The sequence below is a fragment of the Acomys minous genome, assembly GCF_964271855.1.
Source record: "Acomys minous genome assembly, chromosome: 7".
Classification (NCBI taxonomy): domain Eukaryota; kingdom Metazoa; phylum Chordata; class Mammalia; order Rodentia; family Muridae; genus Acomys; species Acomys minous.
Window position 1 is genome coordinate 37,657,149 of NC_140488.1, and position 18,816 is coordinate 37,675,964.

General features: G+C 40.4%; 1 protein-coding gene across 5 annotated transcripts in view; it reads left to right on the forward strand.

Annotated features, from left to right (window-relative positions):
• DOCK11 (dedicator of cytokinesis 11) overlaps positions 1–18,816 on the forward strand; it is a 188,302-nt gene that overhangs the window by 61,310 nt on the left and 108,176 nt on the right. For all 5 annotated transcript variants that reach the window (XM_084790544.1, XM_084790540.1, XM_084790542.1 and 2 more), the window contains exons 7-10: positions 11,526–11,660; positions 14,507–14,684; positions 15,070–15,149; positions 16,276–16,359. In XM_084790544.1, the coding sequence (XP_084646670.1) occupies positions 11,526–11,660; positions 14,507–14,684; positions 15,070–15,149; positions 16,276–16,359 (477 nt within the window). The remainder of the gene's footprint in view (positions 1–11,525; positions 11,661–14,506; positions 14,685–15,069; positions 15,150–16,275; positions 16,360–18,816) is intronic.

Consider the following 18,816-nt stretch of genomic DNA (forward strand, 5'->3'; position numbering starts at 1 on the left):
CCCTCCCATAACATTCTCAAATACTGAGCTGTTTTACCTTCACCTTCCGTTTAGCATAGTACTAAGGAAATATGCTGTATGGTAAGCTGGATTCATAAGACAGTAAGAAATTAATACTTACTAAGCAATTCATCAGAAGGCTGTTTTAAATTATTTCTCAAATACCATTGAAGAACAATTTGCTTTGCTGACAACTTTTCAACTTCTCAAGAAGACATTATTTTAGGTTAAAAAAAAAAAACAACAACCCTCCAGCCTATAAGAGAGTTCATGGAGCCGAGTGTGGTGGCGCACTCCTGTGATCCCAGCACTCAGGGAGGCAGAGGCAGGCGGGTCGCTGTGAGTTCAAGGCCAGCCTGGTGTACAAAGCGAGTCTAGGACAGCCAAGGCTACACAGAGAAACCCTGTCTCGAAACAAACCAAAGGGGGGAAAAAGGAGTACATGGCTTATACCTTCCTTTATAATTTTTAAAATACACAGCGATGTGGTGGCAAGACTAATGAATCCCCAAAGATGTCTGTGTCCTAACCCCCGGAACCTGTAAATGTTTGCTTACATTACAAAAGGGAATTCAAGCTGCTAATAAGCCAGTAGGGAGACCATTTTGAATTATCCAGGCAGGCCCAGAATAAGCACAAAGCTCCTGATCCATAGAAGGGGGATGGAGGCAGGAAAGGGAGTTAGAGGGAAAGATGTGAGCAGTAGCAGGGTCATAGAGAGATGCTATGAGGCTTACTTTGAAGATGGAGGAGAAAGGAGTCCAAGCCCAAAGACACTGCGCATCCCCTACATAGGCTTTGTTCTGGGAGACCAGTATAACCTACAGAACTGTAACATAGTAAAACTGGGTTGTTTTAAGCCACCAAGTTTGAAGTAATTTATTATAGTACTAGGAAACTAATACGGCCAGCCAAAGATTGATTGTTCAAGCTTGGCTGTCATCTATCTCTGAATTGAAAACTCCCACACTTACAGAGGGGTCAGGGAAGAGCCATAAATCCGTGGAGTGGATAGTAAGTAGGTCTGAGGTCACCTGGTGACCATATGGGCGAGGTGAAGAGGCCAGCTGCTCCTTTTCTCCAGCTGCTCTATTGCCTTGTCCTGGTGAGCTAGGTTCTTTGCTTTATCTCTTTTCGTTCCAGCTGCTCACATCTTTTAACTATCTTTCTTCTCTCCGGTCTCTTTCTCCTCACTCTCCTTCCCTCTCCCTCCCTCTTTTTTCCTTCCTCTATTCTTCCTTCCTGCCTCCCCCCTCCCCCCACCCCGGGCGCCTTATGGAATACAATTTTCATTTTATTTTTTTTTTCCTTCCGTCTTTTACTTTTGAGATAGAATCTCAGGTATCCCAACTTGTTATGTAGCTGAGGATGAACTTGAATGTCTGCTCCATCTCCTCCAGGGATGGAGCCCAGGGCTTCATACATGCTAGGTATGAGCTCAACCAAATGAGTTTTCTTCTTAAAACCTCAATAAAAAACAATAGACAGAGGAAGCTAAAAGAAAGAAACCAAATGGGCCATGTGAGGCTACATAGCTTTGAACAGAGTCATCTGGAAACATAAAGACCACACTGAGGTTTGAGACTTACTTCTGCTTATAGAATTCATTTGTCCCTATCCTCATCCACTATGGGTTGGGGTTCTCTATTTGCAATTTTGCAAATTAGGCTTATGTCCCGAGCTCTCCGCTTTCACCTCTTAAACCAAAGCAGTACTATTATATTTGGGGATCTGCCAAAACTGGAATAGTCATGAGAGGAAGGATCATCCAGAACTTTCTGAGAGATTTTGCCAAAGTTTCTTTATCCAATATAGACTAAAGTATTTTCATTATTGTCCCAGTGCATACTTTAACATTCGTTGCCTAGCGCCCTTAGAATTTTACTCTGCTCTTGTTCACCGTGAACAGAGGGGCCACAAGGCTGTGTAGCAAAGGGCTAGGAATGGTGGTGGTCTGGCAGTTGCTAAAGCAACGGTCCAGGTCTGTGAAGCACAGCATAAGGAGGGCATTGGCCTTGCAACCTTCGATGCCCTGACACAGGCTGAGGAGAAGTTCTTCAGAAGTCTGCATTGGTTCAGAGATGCTAAGTGCCCACAGGTTGTGAGAATAGCCAGCCCAGCTCTTGCAGTCAGGATGGGAAGAGCTACAACGAAAGCCAAAGGCTGACAGAGCTAGAGGTATGTTGGAAGGAAATGTTCTGTTTCTTCCTAGTACACAAATCTTCCAAATCAAGACTGCTAATTAATCTCATAAGCCAATGGGAAGATGAGTCATTTCCCCTGTTCTTGAGGCAGGTCTATCCTGGGTGCAGCTGGTGAGAAGCAACCAGCACCACAGTGCCTGGGCTCACAGAAGTGACCCCCCTCCCCAGAAAAATCTTCTCTTTTCAGCAAATTCATGCTGTGAGAGGCCTTGCTAACTCCCAGTAGCCAGGAAGCTGCTGCAGGAGGGCCTAGATATTAATCATGACTCGTTGGCAAATAACAGCCCACAGAAGCCAAGCTTCTTTCTTTGTACACTATCTGGGTCTCTGTGATGGGCTGTGGCTTGACACCAGCTTGCATATCCCCTCGTGGCTGATAGTTGTGCTTCTTCAAGTCAGTTATGTATTCAGAAGCATTTAAAAATTCATTTCAAAACATACAAACAAAAAAATCTGAATTAAAAAAAAAAAAGTCTGCTTCAGTAGCTGGGCCTGGTGGCACAGACCTTTAATCCCAGCGCTTGTGAGATGGTGGCAGGTGGAGAGTTCAAGCCAGCCTGGGTGGGATACACAGTGAAATGATTTCGCAGACACCCAAACCTAGAGTGCTGGGTAGAAGCAGTCCTTGAAGATGGCTGAAATTATACACAGGAATTTCAGCTTTCCTTTTCTTTCTTTCTTTCTTTCTTTCTTTTTTTTTTTGAGAAACAAGTCTGAGTCTCCTAGACCTTTGAGCTGTCACGAGCAAGATGATCAAAGAGCAAGGAAAGGAAAAACTAGACTCATGAGGGATGGTGTAAAAATAAAATGAAAAAAGGAACAGAAGTTGCCCAGCATAGTCCAGTTGATTTACAAAAAGAATCAGAAGACTATCAATTTATGTGATCATTTGAGAAAGCAACCATGCAGCGTTATGCACTATCAACAACACAGCCAATGTAAATTATGCCTGGACTACTTAAAAAAAAATTAAACCTCCTGTGGTGACTGCCACAGCATTCAAGTTGATAGTGGTGGACTCTATAGAAAAGAAGGGCACATGGACTATGCTGAATTCTTGATGCTGGAATAAAAATTTATTTTCCCCAATATATTGCTCTCCCTCCATTAGCCCAGAACAGCTAAGCTATAGTCAGTACTATTCACTGCAATTGTCATTATCTTCCCCAAAGTGCTTCCTGGGCATCCTCATTATCCACCAACAAAGTATCACTGAGACATCCAGGCAGTGGGGGAGCTGCTAATGATGTATCTAGTGTTCCAGCGAGACACAGTCACTCCGCAGAGTCAGGGTGCCCAAGCATTTCCTCTCTGTGAAGAAGATGCTGGCCTCATGCAGCTCTTGCAAAGGCAAAGGCACTGATTGTTGTCTGGACACAGTGACCTTTTTTTTTTTAAATCCAGCACTTGTAAATTACCTTGTTGTTAGCAGTTATGTGAATACGGGACAAGCTTTATTACAGTGAGCAGTTTCCTCAGTCTGTGCTTCCTGTTTAGTGAGAAACAACTTTACTACCCCATTCCAATCCCTGGGAAGGGACTGGAGAGAAGCTGAAGATAATCGCAGAGAGTAATACATCACCACTTGGGAAGAGGAGCGTGTTGGGTTGCATTCTCTTTCCTAAGTAGCTGCTAGAGACATCTGCTTTCCAACTTGTTCCCTATCACTGAGAAAATTAATGTGGACTAGATAGCTGTCCTATCAGGCATGACCTTCCCCTGGTATTTAGAACTGTTTTTCCTAAGGCATATAATGATATATGGAATAAAGGGGGGAAAAAAAACCTTGCTCCTGAGGGTGGTTTTTAGTTTGAAAGAGTTGCACATTTTTGGCTAACCCTTGGGACACCCACCTTTGTGCATCTTCTTGGCTCAGTTTGCTCACATTCCTTAGGCTTTCTACTCCCCATTCTCAGCAATTAAAAGTTGAAGTGCCTTGCTGTGTTATCGGGGTTGCAAGTTCAACTGCCTGATGTCTGACTCATTTCTGGTGCCCTTTCCTTTTTTTTTTTTTCCTACAAAAGAGAGCCATTTGTTATCCGTCTAGAGTCTAGAAGTCCTTATTACTGTTTGACTATTAGAGGAGAATTCTCTTCTTGTTGGGGGAGAGCAGCAAATCAAAAGAGGATTTCATCCAAGGAAACACAGGAGTTCAAGGTCACTGTGTATATTAGAAAAAGAGCAGGTTAAGTTCTATTTTGATTTGTTGCTCCATTTGTATGCTGCAATCTACTAGACTGCATCTTCCAGTAAACAGAACGGGTTAATATTTGTTTATCATAGGCAGTGTCTCTCAATAATTTGTTTTTCTATTTTCTTTCCCCTCATTTGGTGACTACTGAGCACCCACGTATTAGGTGATTTCTATATGACAGACACTCCTAGGAATCATCAAATTCTTCATCAGATATACAAGGACTACTTTATTAGTACATGGTATTAGTACTCTGGAAGGTAGGGAGAAGATCACCTGTGGCCCTTGGGGATATGTGTGAGACATATAGTAAAAAATAATTGGTTATTTAATGGTTGCCCAGATACCAACTTCATGAGCATGGGATCTGAGATGGCTAGGCCTTAAAGGAAGGGAGTTCCAAAGGCAAAGAAGTGTGGATGCAGCATAGAAAGAGCACATGCTAGATGTGGTCTGGTAGCCACTCTAGGTTAACTTGATTGGCTCCCCTGGTTCTTTTTTGTGATGTGGAGATGAAGATAGTTGTTTAAGAGCTTTAACTGACGTAGGCAAGGCACTTAGTCAAAGACAGTCAAGCAGAAAGCACACTAGCCGTTTAGTTAATATCATGTAGATTACAAGAGGCCAGGATCCGACATGTAAGCCTGATTATGCAAGCAACAGGATACCATCAAATTTTTAAGTAAGAAAAAAGTTGCGTTTGCAGGTTCTTGCTGGTAGCCAAGTACTTGGGAGATTGGAGCAGGAATATCACCTTGAGATTGAGGCTAGTCTGGGCTATAGAGTGAGACTCTGTCTTTAAAACAAACAAACAAACAAACAAAACAAAAGATGGAGAGAGAGGAGGAGGAAGAAATAGGAAAGAAGGACCAAAGGAAGTTGAGCAAGGCCATCCTTGTCTGAGAAAATAATATGACCACAACGATAGGGAGATTGTAGCTATCCTCTTTACAGCTTGCTTCAAATTCATTAAAAAAAAAAAATCTCCAGTGCTCAGCTGTGGTAAAGCTAGTCAAGAAAAAAGGAGAAGTGCTTTTTGTCCAGATTCCCATAGTGTGGAATTGTGAAATCTATTAAAACGTGGTAGGAGTAAAAAATGATCTGGGGAAGAGATGAGGGATAGGTTGCCCACCTTCTGGAAGGGGCTCTCCAGAAAGACAGATGTCTTGACATCCTAGTCTAACGGAGTGTAAGTCGATCTTGTGTTTTCTTCCTACTGCTTCTTTCATCTTTGCGTACAACAGCTCAGAGACTCAGCATGGCTCTTGCACGCTCATTTTCCTAGGAGACCATTGTTTTACCATGCAGCCCCAGGCTGGTCCTGAACCTCTAATCCTCCCACCTCTGTCTCATGAGTGCTAGGATCCTGCTTTCTCCTCTTTAGTGCTACCCCTACCATTCTGTTTAGTTTAATATATCAGTTAAGTAGATCTCTGCCTCATTTTTACATGGCTGCTGCCCCACACACACACACACTCTGTTTCTTATCCTTCAGTGCATTCCTTCTTAGGATTTCTGGTTCATATACTGTAGAGGAAGTATCCACACTCTAGGTAACACACATGGATAAACACCCTTGTGATGTGTTATATGAGGTGATAGAAGGTTTTCCTAATTGGAAGGCAAGGTAGGATGTACTCCACCTTTTTTTTTTTCTTGTTTTCCATCTTTGATGCAATTGAGTGGCAAACAGCCTTTGTTCCTGGTCCAGAAGAGGTTCAAAAGGTTACCATCCCAACGTCTCAGGGCCTTGAAAAGACCTGGCATTACCTGATCCCTGACAATTAACTCTTCTGCCTTGCTGTCTGTCTCACTTTCCTGAATAGACCATGCTTCAGGATCCGTATTTCTCATTAAGTAAGATGGGGAACTGTAGTCTGTGTTAACTGTCTAAGGGAAAAAGAACGGCAAGGAAGATGAGAGGGATGTGGGTGTTGCACAGAAACCTCTCTATGAACTGAAACCACTGATAAGATAGTGCAGGGTGAATGGTTCTTTTTTTTCCTCTTTGCAAAACTTTAATGACTTATATGCATTATTGTGGACTTAAAGCAATAGATGACCTTAATATTCTAGAAAGAAATGATGAAAATTTAAGAAGAGATAGATGAATGAGGTAGTTTTGGAGACAGCGGCTCACACTGTAGAATAGTGCTACAATGTTTACAGGTACTTATAGAAAGCTAGTCCAAGGAAATGAGACTCAAGTGCAGTCCTGAAAGAAAGTAGAGAGGGGATTGTGTGAGCATTCAGGCAAGGGGACCCCAGGCTGCGAGCAGGAAGAGAAAAGACATAAAGGACTTCCCTTGGGGTTCTTGAGCAATGGCACGTAAACCGCTGTTGCTAGAGAAATGTGATTAGATGTACAGATGCAGGCTCAGAAGATGGCTCTGTGGGCAAAGCGCTGTCCTTTAGCAAGAAGAGTGGCATTCGATCCCCCAGAACCAATATGTAGAAGTCAAGTGCCGCCGTGCTTGTGATCACAGCATTAGGAAGGCAGAGAACCATGGTGCTTGCTGGTCAGTTAAGCCAGCCAAGTCAGGTTCACTGAGAGAGCCTGCCTCAAAAAAAAAAAGATGGAGAGCATTTGAAAACACACACACACACACACACACACACACACACACACACACACACACACACACACACACACACGCCAGGAGGAAGGGGAGGAAGGAGAAACCTGAGGCTGTACCATATTCTAAAGTATGGCAGAGATTTTATTTAACTTTTATTTTTATTATTACTATTATTTTGGTGGGGGTTTTTTTTGAGACAGTGTCTCAGGTAGCCAGGACTCTGTGGCACCATACCTGGCCATTTAAACTATTCCATACAAACATACAAATTACATGCTGGCAGTAGCTGATGAATTAATGGTCGTTGTGAGGTTTTGGAAACACACATTCACTTTATCATGCTTAAGTTAGCTTGAACATACGCTCCCATTTATCATTTCTTTATTGTGGAAACTTACATTGTTATTTGTGCTCACCTGATTATGCAGTAGCAGTGCAGAGCTGCTGCTTTCTCTCTGGCCAGCCCCCTCCTCCCTCTCCTCTGCACCTTCCCACAGCTTAGATTTTGTTCTAATGTTAGTGAGAAGCCATTGCAGAGCGTGGGAAAGACTCTCTTTGTGGATGTCATAGGATTTGGACTCCAGTTTAAGTAGTGACCACTGTGAACTTAAATTCCTTTGCATCCTCTCTGTTAGGTGGTAAGAGGTAGGTGGATGTATAGCTTCAGGTAACGGTCAAATAATTCACTATTGATTTCGGAAGACTGGAGGCCTTTCAGTGAAAGCTATGATGTAGAATTCTTAGTTCAGAATTCTACATCTCTGTTCTTTCTGAAATATTCAACAATCTTTACCTGTGTCCTACAGTTTGAAAATGCCATGCTTCTGATTTCTTCTTGGTTCTGTAGGTTTGATTTAGGATGTCCCTTTCTTCTTTGGAAAAGGGGACCTACAAACAGCCCAGAAGTCAAAACCTAACCTATAGTGGTGCTAGAGAGATGGCTCAGAGATGAAAAGCACTTGGTGGCCTTACAGAGGATGCAGGTTTCATGACCAGCACCCATGTGGCTGCTCACAACCATCTGTAACTCCAGTCCCAGGGGATCTGATGCCCTCTGTTGGCCTGTGAGATCTCTAGGCATGCAAGTGGTGCACATACATGCATGGAGGCAAAACACCCATACACATAAACAACCATTTAAAATTAAATTAAAAAAAAAACCAGATAATCATTGACTTTTTAGAATGAGAAGAGGTCATAGGCATCTCCTGATCTGTTGTTTTTTTACAACCTGATTTCTACGCATTGATGACTTTAAAGAAATTCCTAAGCTACACACACAGTGCCACACCTGCGTAGTCACAGCTACTCTGGTATCTGAGGCAGGAGGATCAATTGAACCATGAGTAAGAGGTCACCGTGAGCAATGCAGTGAGACCTCCATTTCAAAAAAAGTAAATAAAACAATTTCTCGCTGTGCAAACATTCTGTTTCTAATGGATGGCTCTCTCACATGTGAGTGTGTATGGGAGGTGTAACTGTCAGCCTAGGAAAGCTAATGGATGACTTGTTCAGTGAGCTTCTAATGTGTGGCTGTCTCATGTGTAAGTGTGTGTTTGTGTGTGCATGGGGATAACTCACTAGGAAAGCTAATGTGTAATTTTTTCATGCTCAGTGAATGACTGTCGAGTCTGACAGAATGACCTAGGTATCCCGTCTGGTCCAACTGTGTTGCAAATGAGGAGACTAAAAGAAGCCGCCTCAAGGACCTTGTCACAGTGGATCCTGGATGAGGGTGGGGATCCTAAGACTTTGAGACATCTGCTCCTTCCAAGTGCTCTTCTAGGCAAATGCTCTCGTTGATCTGTGAACTACCCACAGTGTCACCATGAGGCGTAATTGCCGTGTAACAGGGAGTGATTTCCTATCATCTTACATCTTTGCTAATCTTGGAAGTGGTGGCTGCAGCAGCATGTCTGCTTGGTGAGACAGCTGTACGTGAAAGCATTTGTGCAGACTGTAATTTGACTCTGGGCCACAAATGTTTTGCTCTGTGTCTTTCCTTCTCTGGCCTCTCTTTATGATTGACTGTGGGCTCTGCAAGCCGAATTCAGCCAGATGCATCACTAAATCTATACACCTTGAGTTTTAGATTTGGTTACAATTAAAATTTTAATTGGGTTGCTGTTTTTTAATCATACTAATTTTGGCTAGAAGATATATTCTGATTTTTTTCATCTAATATTGTCATAACTTTAAAAATGTCATATTTTCACAAAGTCTCAATGCCCAGTAAATTACTCGTTTAAAATAAGCTCAATATGTAATTTTAGGTTCTCTGGGTTCCATCATTTTCTTAAGAGATGTTAACCACTGTCATGAAAAATCCATAAATATAAAAAATATTATCACCGCTTTCATTGTTTGTTTTTGGGACAGGATGTCATAGCCCAGACTGGCTTTGGACTCATTGTGTAAGCAAGGAAGGCCTTAAACTCCTGACCCTTCTGCTTCCTGAGTACTGGAATTATAGGCATGTGCCAGCCAGCCCGGCTATGGTAGTCATTTTTGCTTAACATTTTCTTGCATATTAATAGACATTTCTTTCCATAAACATAAATGTGTGTTAATTATATATTATATACAGTGTGTTACATATATATAGTGGTATAATTATTATATTATAATTACACATATCAAATATGTATCCATATATACGAAGTCCTTGAGTACCACCAATCTGAAAAATCCTAAACTCACTCATTTCAGGTTTTTGGATTAAGGATGTAACCACAACTACTTCTCTGGCTCCAAGCACTTTAGCTAAAGGCTACTCGACTTGCATAGAAATATATGAAAGACATATATTCACATACAAGCACACTTTCTGTATTTCTGCAATTCAGTAAAGGAGCATTTCCTTGAGGCACTAAAAAACAAGCTGTTTTCTGCTTGGTCTTCCTTCTGTTGATACCACCTAGTCCATCTGGCTACTACCTGAAATAGAAGCTGCAGCATTTCTCAGTGTGACTTGCTAAGGGGTTCCTCGTACTGCTTTGTTTTTGTATTCATTCACAAATAGATGGTACTTAGACAAGTCCAAAATGTCTGTAAGGATTATTATTATTTCACTGCTTTTTTTTTTCTAAAATGAAATAGTCCACAGCACATCTGTATAATTTTGCTTGTTCATGCTATGGAGAAATAAATAGTTGGTATTTCAACATGCTTTGCCAGAAGTTTTAAGTAGTTGGCAGGAACAGTTGGGTCACATAATGCTCTTTTCATGATTAAAGTCCTTTAAATATCAGATCACAGATCACATTGGAGCATCAGATGGGTGATTGTAAGTGGCAAGCTTAACTCTTAAAGCCAGCCTCTGGGAGGAAGGCATTACACATAGGCATGTGTTTCCTTAATAATTAGTTGGAGTCTGTTTTTCTGTGTCTGTTAACCGTTCACATTCTGGAGTGGTTTTAGGTGCACTATCCTGGGGAATTATGACTGGCATAAGTTTTACTCTTCACAGTGACAAATGCTTGACACAGCCTATAGTTTGTGATCTATTGAAGAAAAGCACACAAACATTCCAGCATTCCTAATCCCCTCTGCTCACTCTATTCATTGTGCTCCATGGGAGTGTTTTGAGGGAGAAATAAAGGAACAACATGAAGGAATTCAGGTAGTCTTGTTCTTTTCCCTCATTCTTGGTGGCTTTGCTGTGAGTTGTACCAAAAGACCACCCCCATCTCTGATCACATGGCCCAGTTCTCTTGGGCCTATTGACTCAAACTTCAGCACCAAGGGCATCCAACAACTGGCAAGGTAACCCATGAGTCTCTGCTTCCCTGGGAGGAAGCTATAAGTGGGGTGTTGAAGAGCAAGCACCCTGCTCCACTGTAAGTGTCATATGATACAAAGGTGATGTAAATGCAATGCCTTTTAATACTTGGATTTGTGGTGATAAAACAACATTGGAAAAGATCCACTTGTGGCTTGCAATTAGGTGGAAAGAATGTTGGGTGAAGAAGCCAGTGATTTAAGTGCTTTTATACATCTTAAACTGTTAAATAGTCATCATCCTCCATGTATTTGATTATCTGAGGGTAAATGATTTCAATTCATACTGTCTTTAAAGAAGTAAGGAACAAAGAAACACAGTGTGTATGTATGTGTGTGTGTGTGTGTGTGTGTGTGTGTGTGTGTGCATGCATACACACGTGCATGATGTCCTTGAGTGTATATATATATACATATATATGTATTCATATATATATATACACATATACATACACACACATACACACGTACATAGTTGCCACAGTGCATGTGTGGAGGTCAGAAGACAACTTTCAGTAGTTGGTTCTCTCTTCTACAATTTGAGTCTTGGGAATCAACCTCAGGTCAACAAGCTTAGTGTCAAGGACCTTAACCTGCTGAGCCCTCTCACTAGCCCAGAAACCTGATTCCTAACAAAATCTGGGCATTGACTGCCTGTTGTTCAGATGTGGTAGCTGGCAAAACGTTGACGATTTTTAGTTCAAGTAAACAGTCCTACAGCTATGAGTATATGTTTCAAGTGGATCTTTGCTGCATTTCTCATTATAGGTGTTTAAGAGACGGTACTTTTACTTGACTCAACTTCCTGATGGTTCATATATCCTCAATTCTTATAAAGATGAGAAAAATTCCAAAGAGTCTAAAGGTTGCATCTACTTGGATGCCTGCATTGATGTTGTTCAGGTAAGGCTATTGAAGTTATCATTCTTTGTCTTCTTCCAAGCAGGTTGTTGATGAGCTCATCAAAACCTAATCCTTCTTTCCCTCTTGGTTGACGGCATCTCCTTGCCCCAGACACCTGTATTAGAAATCTCTTGAGTCTTTTCAGTATTCCACTTGCATTCAGTACCAGTATTCATTCCACCAAATCCATTTGAGACTGACTCCAATGTACTTGTTGATTCGTACTTTCTTTTAATTTAACCTAATTCTTCTCTGGGTATCCCTTGTATACTGCCTGCCCTAGAGTTCTGCCTTCTCCTTTTGTTTTAAGATGGGCTTTTTTAAAAAAAATTTATCTCATACTTTTATTTTCTAAATTTTACAATTTTAAGTAAGTTGTTATTTGCATATTTGTATTGCCAAAATGCCTGTTATATTTCTTAACATTTCTAAATGCATAGTATAATTCTTACATACCAAAAAAAATATTGTCATCACAGTCTGATATCTATAAAGCCTTGTGACTTTTCTACATATTTACACTCAGTCTGTTATTGATATTTTATGAGTAATAAATGCTGAAATTTGTTAAATATATACACGAAAAGCTTTTACCACTTTCTGAGATTCATATTAGCAATAGCATTAAGATGGGCTTTTAAAAAACATTTTTATTGTGTGTACTTGTGTGTGTGGGTGTGTGCACATGACTGCAGGTCCCTGTGGAGGCCAGAAGAGGGCACTGGATTCCCTTGAAGCTGGAGTTACAGACAGCTATCCCCTGCCTAAAGTGGGTGCTGAGAGCTGGACTCAGGTCCTCTGTATGAATAGTAGATACTCCTAAACACTGAGCCATCTCTCTATCCCCAAGTCTTGCTTTCCTGCCTTCCAGTTGCTGTTTTACTTGAGCCAATCTTTCTGAGACATGGAGCGCATTCTTCTTCACTTGCCTTTTCAAAACATTTGGATCCAGGCTCACAAGAAAATCTAAAGCTCTTACCATGGAATTCAAGGCCCATGGGGATTTGCCCTTAGCCTGTTGTGTACTTCATTCCTTTGCATCCCTGCGTAAATCTGTGTTCTGTTCATAAGCTGTATATTCCATGGAATTAAGACATGTTTCTGGTGTCCTTGTTTCTTAATTCTTTTTGCGATACTGGGAATTGTGCATGTTAGGCGATATCCTTAACCCATGTTTTATTTTGATGCAAGGCCTCGTTAAATTACCCTTATTTTTTAAAACTCAATTCCAATTCCATTTCAACCTTAAAGTGTTTTCTGTTTCCGTCCTAACTCTCTTGTCCACCCCTCGAAACCAGGTTCATATCCCCTGGGCTACCTTTTTGGCTGTTTCCTTTATCGAAATCACACTTTAAATTGTGTTTTGTTCCTTTTGGGGCTTGTGTTGCAAAACCCACTCTCTCACTCCTTCCTGAGCCTCCTATAATAATTAATAAGGCTGTGCACACCTTAGGGAGTTAGTAAATGTTTATTGATTTGGATTCCTGGAGCTATAGACGAAGGTCAGGTGGGAAAGAGAAGACGGAGAAAGTATTTGAATAATAAGTTAATTGACTGCGAGAGGAGGCCTTATTAGGTGCCACAGCACTGCAATTCAAATAGGAGTGTTGAGCTGATGGAGAGACAGTGATGATTGGTTCAATAACTTCAATTTATCTGAATCTTTATTTTTCAAAACTGTAATGTTAGAATAATAAGATCCACGTACCCTACCAATAAGAGGTTTGAATGAGAAAAGAAAAAAAAAAAAAGGAACTGCAACCGTTTGTGTAAATTCAATACGCTTTTTATTTGGTTTGGTTTTGTGCACACAGTGCTGAGGCTGGAACTTCCAGTCTTGAGTACACCTGGCAAGTGTTTGCCCTCTGAGCATCAGCCCCAGCCCCTAATAATCATACCTTTAAGTTTTACTTCAAGAAAAGATAGGCACACATGATTTCTGGCTTTTTTCAATCAGCCCGAATCCAGTGACCTTTTCTTTGTGTCGTTCCCACACCCATCTATTTATGATTGCCTCTCTCTAGTATTTTCAAATGCATAAATCTTTATGACTTGCTCTGCTGGCTTAATTTCATCCTTTTCTATGCTTTGAACTTGGATGGTTTCTTCTTGAATAATGACCGCGCCATGGGGAAGTATTGATTTATGGGCCTTTCTTAAAATGATTGCTGAGGCGCTAGAGAGGGGGGGGGGGTAGTATGCCTCTTCTTTTGTCAGAGAGTAGGTGGTAAAAGAAACAAGTGTGTTATTAGGCATGAGGACAGGATAGGATTTTTCTTTTCCTTTTTATTGTAATATTCGGTATGGACCATTTTACATATTTTACTTAGAGTCACAATTTTATGTGAGACAGTTATGGCCCTCTTTGACCCTAGTGACATATTTTATACTGTTCATAGTGAGGAGAATAATATGTCTGTGTTAATGAGGAAATAGAAAGGAAATATTGTATTTGTTTCAGGTCACATTTTTAGCTTGCTTCTAACAGCTAGTTTTGAAAAATCTATAAATAGAACGAGGAAAAATTTTCAAGTGAACATAAGAAAATTCATTTTTGTTTTACTGGCCATAGTTTGGTAATGTAAGTGTGAAGGCTACCAAAGGCCTTAAACGATTCATGCTGACTTTGTCCTCACTCTGTTCGGGTCAGGCCTCGGAGGAGCCACCAAAGATAGGTTTGAAATGGTCTGGGAGTGTCTATGCCTTATTGAAAGCAGCAGTGAGTTGGTGAAAGTGATGGTGTACATTTAGGCTGAGCCGAGATCAAAGTAAATAAATGAATGTAATTAATTAATATTAAAAGGGTAGCTAGTCTAATTGACCAGGTGTTCCCCCCCCTTCTCTAGTGCCCCAAAATGCGCCGTCATGCTTTTGAACTCAAGATGTTGGATAAGTATAGTCATTATCTGGCGGCTGAAACGGAGCAGGAAATGGAGGAATGGTTGATAACATTGAAGAAGATTATTCAGATCAATACTGACAGTTTAGTGCAAGAGAAAAAGGAGACGGTGGAAACAATACAAGGTAAGGATTTTTGCAGTGATTTGCACTTGAGGTAAAACTCTCATTTTTTGTGAATGGGAAACGTCTTTTGTGCTTGCTGAAGATAGACCCTTAATATTGAAGGCCAGCCTGCTTCTTTATGAGGAGTGACTTCAGGATAGCCTTTTAAAAGAGTTGGCACTGCATATGGGACCTGACGCCTAAAATACAACCAATGCTGAAATGGATAAGAAATTTGTGGCAGATTTTCAAAAGTCCATTTAAATTTCCCCCTGTGCTTTCGTAATCACAATTCTTTGCCATAAATCTAGTGGGCAAGGGTAGGGCGGGGGAGAGGATCGTACTCCTTCGTGATTAGTAATGGTCTCTGTATGGTTTGGAACATCTGCTTTTAATGAATTTGCAGATGATGAAACTAGCAGCCAAGGAAAAGCCGAGAACATCATGGCCAGTTTGGAAAGGAGCATGCATCCGGAGCTGATGAAGGTATATCTTTCTTATGACAGCCTACCTTCCATTGACATAGTGCAGTGCAAGCTAGTAAGATAGGAGAGCTGGGCTTCCTTTAGGAAAAAAAAAAGATGCATTCTAAATGATGGACTTGGAAGTGTCCACTTCTCAGTATGGAAAAATCATTTTTCTTTTTTCCTAGACACCAAAAAAATACTTCTAAGCTTTTGTAACCTTTAACAATTTTATTCATTTTTTCAATAGATTTTTATATATCATTAAATAAGTATTCTTTCAGCTGATTAATGATACAGCTCATGCAAATGGTATTCAGTCCAATGACATATGCTAATTTCTTATGTAAATTATATGAATAATTTACTCAGATAAAGACTTTGGTGAGGACCTATTATTTTATTGAACCTTTTTGTGTGGAGTTTGAGCTGAACAAAATTTGAACGTAGATAGTTATTGCCATGTGTGTCTTAGGATATATATTTGCTCTGTGCTCCATGTTATAAAAAATTAAATGTTGCAAAGCGCTTATTCCTTTGAATGTTTGTTGAGCCTACTTACATTTTTACTTTATTCATTTCCATGGACTACTGATACAAACTTAGTTTTGTTTCTCTCTTTTAAATCGCCCCTCTCTTAAAAAATTAAAAACATTTTAAAAATATTACAAGTGTACTCATAACACCATGGTCCAAGCTTTCTATGATTTTGTGGAATTTAGTTAAATCTTTATTGTATTTTTATTCATACCAGACTATACAGTGCATTATTTTCCCTAAGACAATAGGATCAGAATTGTATGCGATAATTCATGACCAGCACTATGGAGATCCCAAATATGGCATTTTCTCTTTCATTTCTTGTTTGCATCCAAAGTCTTTGGGACTTTTATTTTTTAACACTGAGTACAAAACGTAGACTATTTTAGGTCTCGTAGAAATGTATAACAATCAGATCTGTATCTTATGATGACTCTCAATGATGGTGATACACTCCTCAGCCAATCAAGCATTTGTTTACCCATATTACATACATGGAAACAAAGAATGGCATATTGTGTTGGTGATCTGTATAAACGGCATAGTTAACTGGTATTTAGCACTGTTTGGATGGAAATGTAGCAATGTTATGTATTTTTAAATTTTAGTATGGCAGAGAAACAGAACAGCTGAACAAACTCAGTAGAGGAGATGGAAGACAGAATCTCTTTTCTTTCGACTCAGAGGTTCAGGTATTGATCTATTTCTTACTCAAATAAACTTGAGAGAAATGTTGAAATTATTGATTTTTGGCCACCAGTGGGGAAAGCAGATTGTTTTAGATTTGTCTTATTCACTTTAAACATGCACTTTGACTGATTCCTCACTTAAGAGGGCTGTCAATAGCATGGGACAGAATGTATATATCTTTTTCTCAGCCTCTTAGATCCTTTCATCTTGCTGCCCACCATGGATAAATTAAATAATGCCTAAAGATGATTTCAGTGCTCTCTGAACCCATTAAGTACAGCTGTGATCTCGTGGCAATGAATACCTGCAATATAAAAGAGTACAGAATTTATGGAATATGGATTTTTCCATTTGATATTGGTATAAAGACCAGGAAAAGTGTGTAGAATGCAACTTTTATAGTTTTCCTAATTATAAATATTTCATGAGATTATTTGGCGAGTGAATTTTTCATCTTCTTTCCCCCTTTTCTATATGAAACCTCTTTTGAACAGTTTATTATTGTTGGTGTTATTATTACATGTGTGTGTGTGTGTGTGTGTGTGTGTGTGTGTGTGTGTTATTTGTGTAGGCAGATATGACACCCCTAAATGGGTGCTGGGGATTGAACTTAGGTTTTCAGGTTGCATGGAAGTGCCTATACCCGCTGAGCCATCTTGAATTTGTTTTAAATTTTAAAAAAATGTATTATATGAGCCTAGCAGGTTTTAGCTCAGTAAAAACATATTAGAAAAATATAAAATAATTGGAGGAAAACTGGTTTCATTATTTCTTTATGCTTCATAGAGTTCTCTAATTGAATTTTAAATGTGGCTTGAAATGGAAAAAGTGTTTATGTATAATTCCTGCATTAATAAAATTACCATGAAAACCTGATGGTATGTATGTGGCATATACATGCATGTGACGGAGGGTGTGTGAGAACCTTTCTGTGCAGCTGTGGGGCCTGGGATTTGACTTAGAGCATCTTCCCTATTAGTCTCCACCTCCTACATTGAAGTGGATCTCTCATTGAACCTGGAGCTACTGTTTTAGCTAACCCTGGGATCCACCTGTCCCCTGTCTCCATCCCTCCCCCCAGCTCTGGGCTTATGGGTATACAGTGTTGTGCCAGGCTTTTATTGAGGCTCCCAACTCAGGTACTCATAGGTGCACAGTAGGCACTTTACCCCGTGGTCCTAGTGCCAGTGAATTGTTTTTTCAAAACAATTTCTATTTTATCTATAGCACTTTTATGTATTGTTTTAATGTCAATTATGTGATACACACAGACACACACACACACACACACACACACACACACACACACACACAAACCAAAACAAACCTAAACATACATACATGCTGGTGAGATGGTCCAGTTAGTAAAGGTGCTTGCTACCAAGCCTGATGACTTACATTCCTGGAAGCCATTTAAAGATAGAAGAGAACTCTAGAAAATTGTCCTCTGACCTTCATGCATGTGCTGCTTGTTGTGTGTACACACACACACACACACACACACACACACACATGGACACATGGACACATGGACATATGGACATGGAATGGACACTGACATGCAGTAAGTAAATAAATGTAATAAAAAATAGAATAGTGAGTTCCCGAGATGGCTGCTCTGGGATACTCATTCATAAATGTACTTGCTGCAAGCATGACTGAGCCTTTGCTTGCCCTCAGAGAATTGGCTGTAATTGGACATGCCAGGCTCTTTGACTGAACACAAAGGAGGCAATTGATGGTGGTTGAAACGAAACCAAGTATCTTTAAAAACTTGTGGTGTAGTGTTTTTGTGGCCATGAAACTGAACTGATTTTGTGTTTATCGGTGGGCTACAATAAAAGAAAACCCACAACTGTGATAAATCTTTAGGCACAAACACACTGAATTTAGCGTTGCTTGTGGAAGGTCAGCTCAGCACAGAGTAAGCCATGTTGGTTAAGTAGGAAAGGCAGAATGCTGTCCCATAACTCCAGCTTCCATTTCTGCTTCCGTTTCAATGCAGAGAGAGAAGACTTTTGCCTGGGACTTAGGGGATAATGAAATGCTATTTTGACTCATGGGGTATGGACCAAACTGAACCATGGGGGACATCCATCCATCTCAACGTTTATACTCGGGGGCCTTAGGAAAGAGAGGATTTGGAGGCTGGGGTGCTTTGGCCCTGATACTCTTCACATTCCACTTTGTGAGTAAGACAGAAAAGAGAGCAGATTAGTGGGCAGAAATCAGAATTGATCTCCATGGCCATGGCTTGCCTCCACTGGCTCCAAAGGTAAGTGTTAGAAAGGGAGCTGCCTAGTCCCACACTTGCATTATTTTTGTGGATAAGTAGACTCAGAGTGGAAAGCCACACATTTTACATGTTAGGCCCTATAAAGGGGGGGATTCTGTTAGAGACACATATTGGGTCAAAGCAGCTATAATTACCTAAGAGTCTCCAGGATGCTAAGGTAACT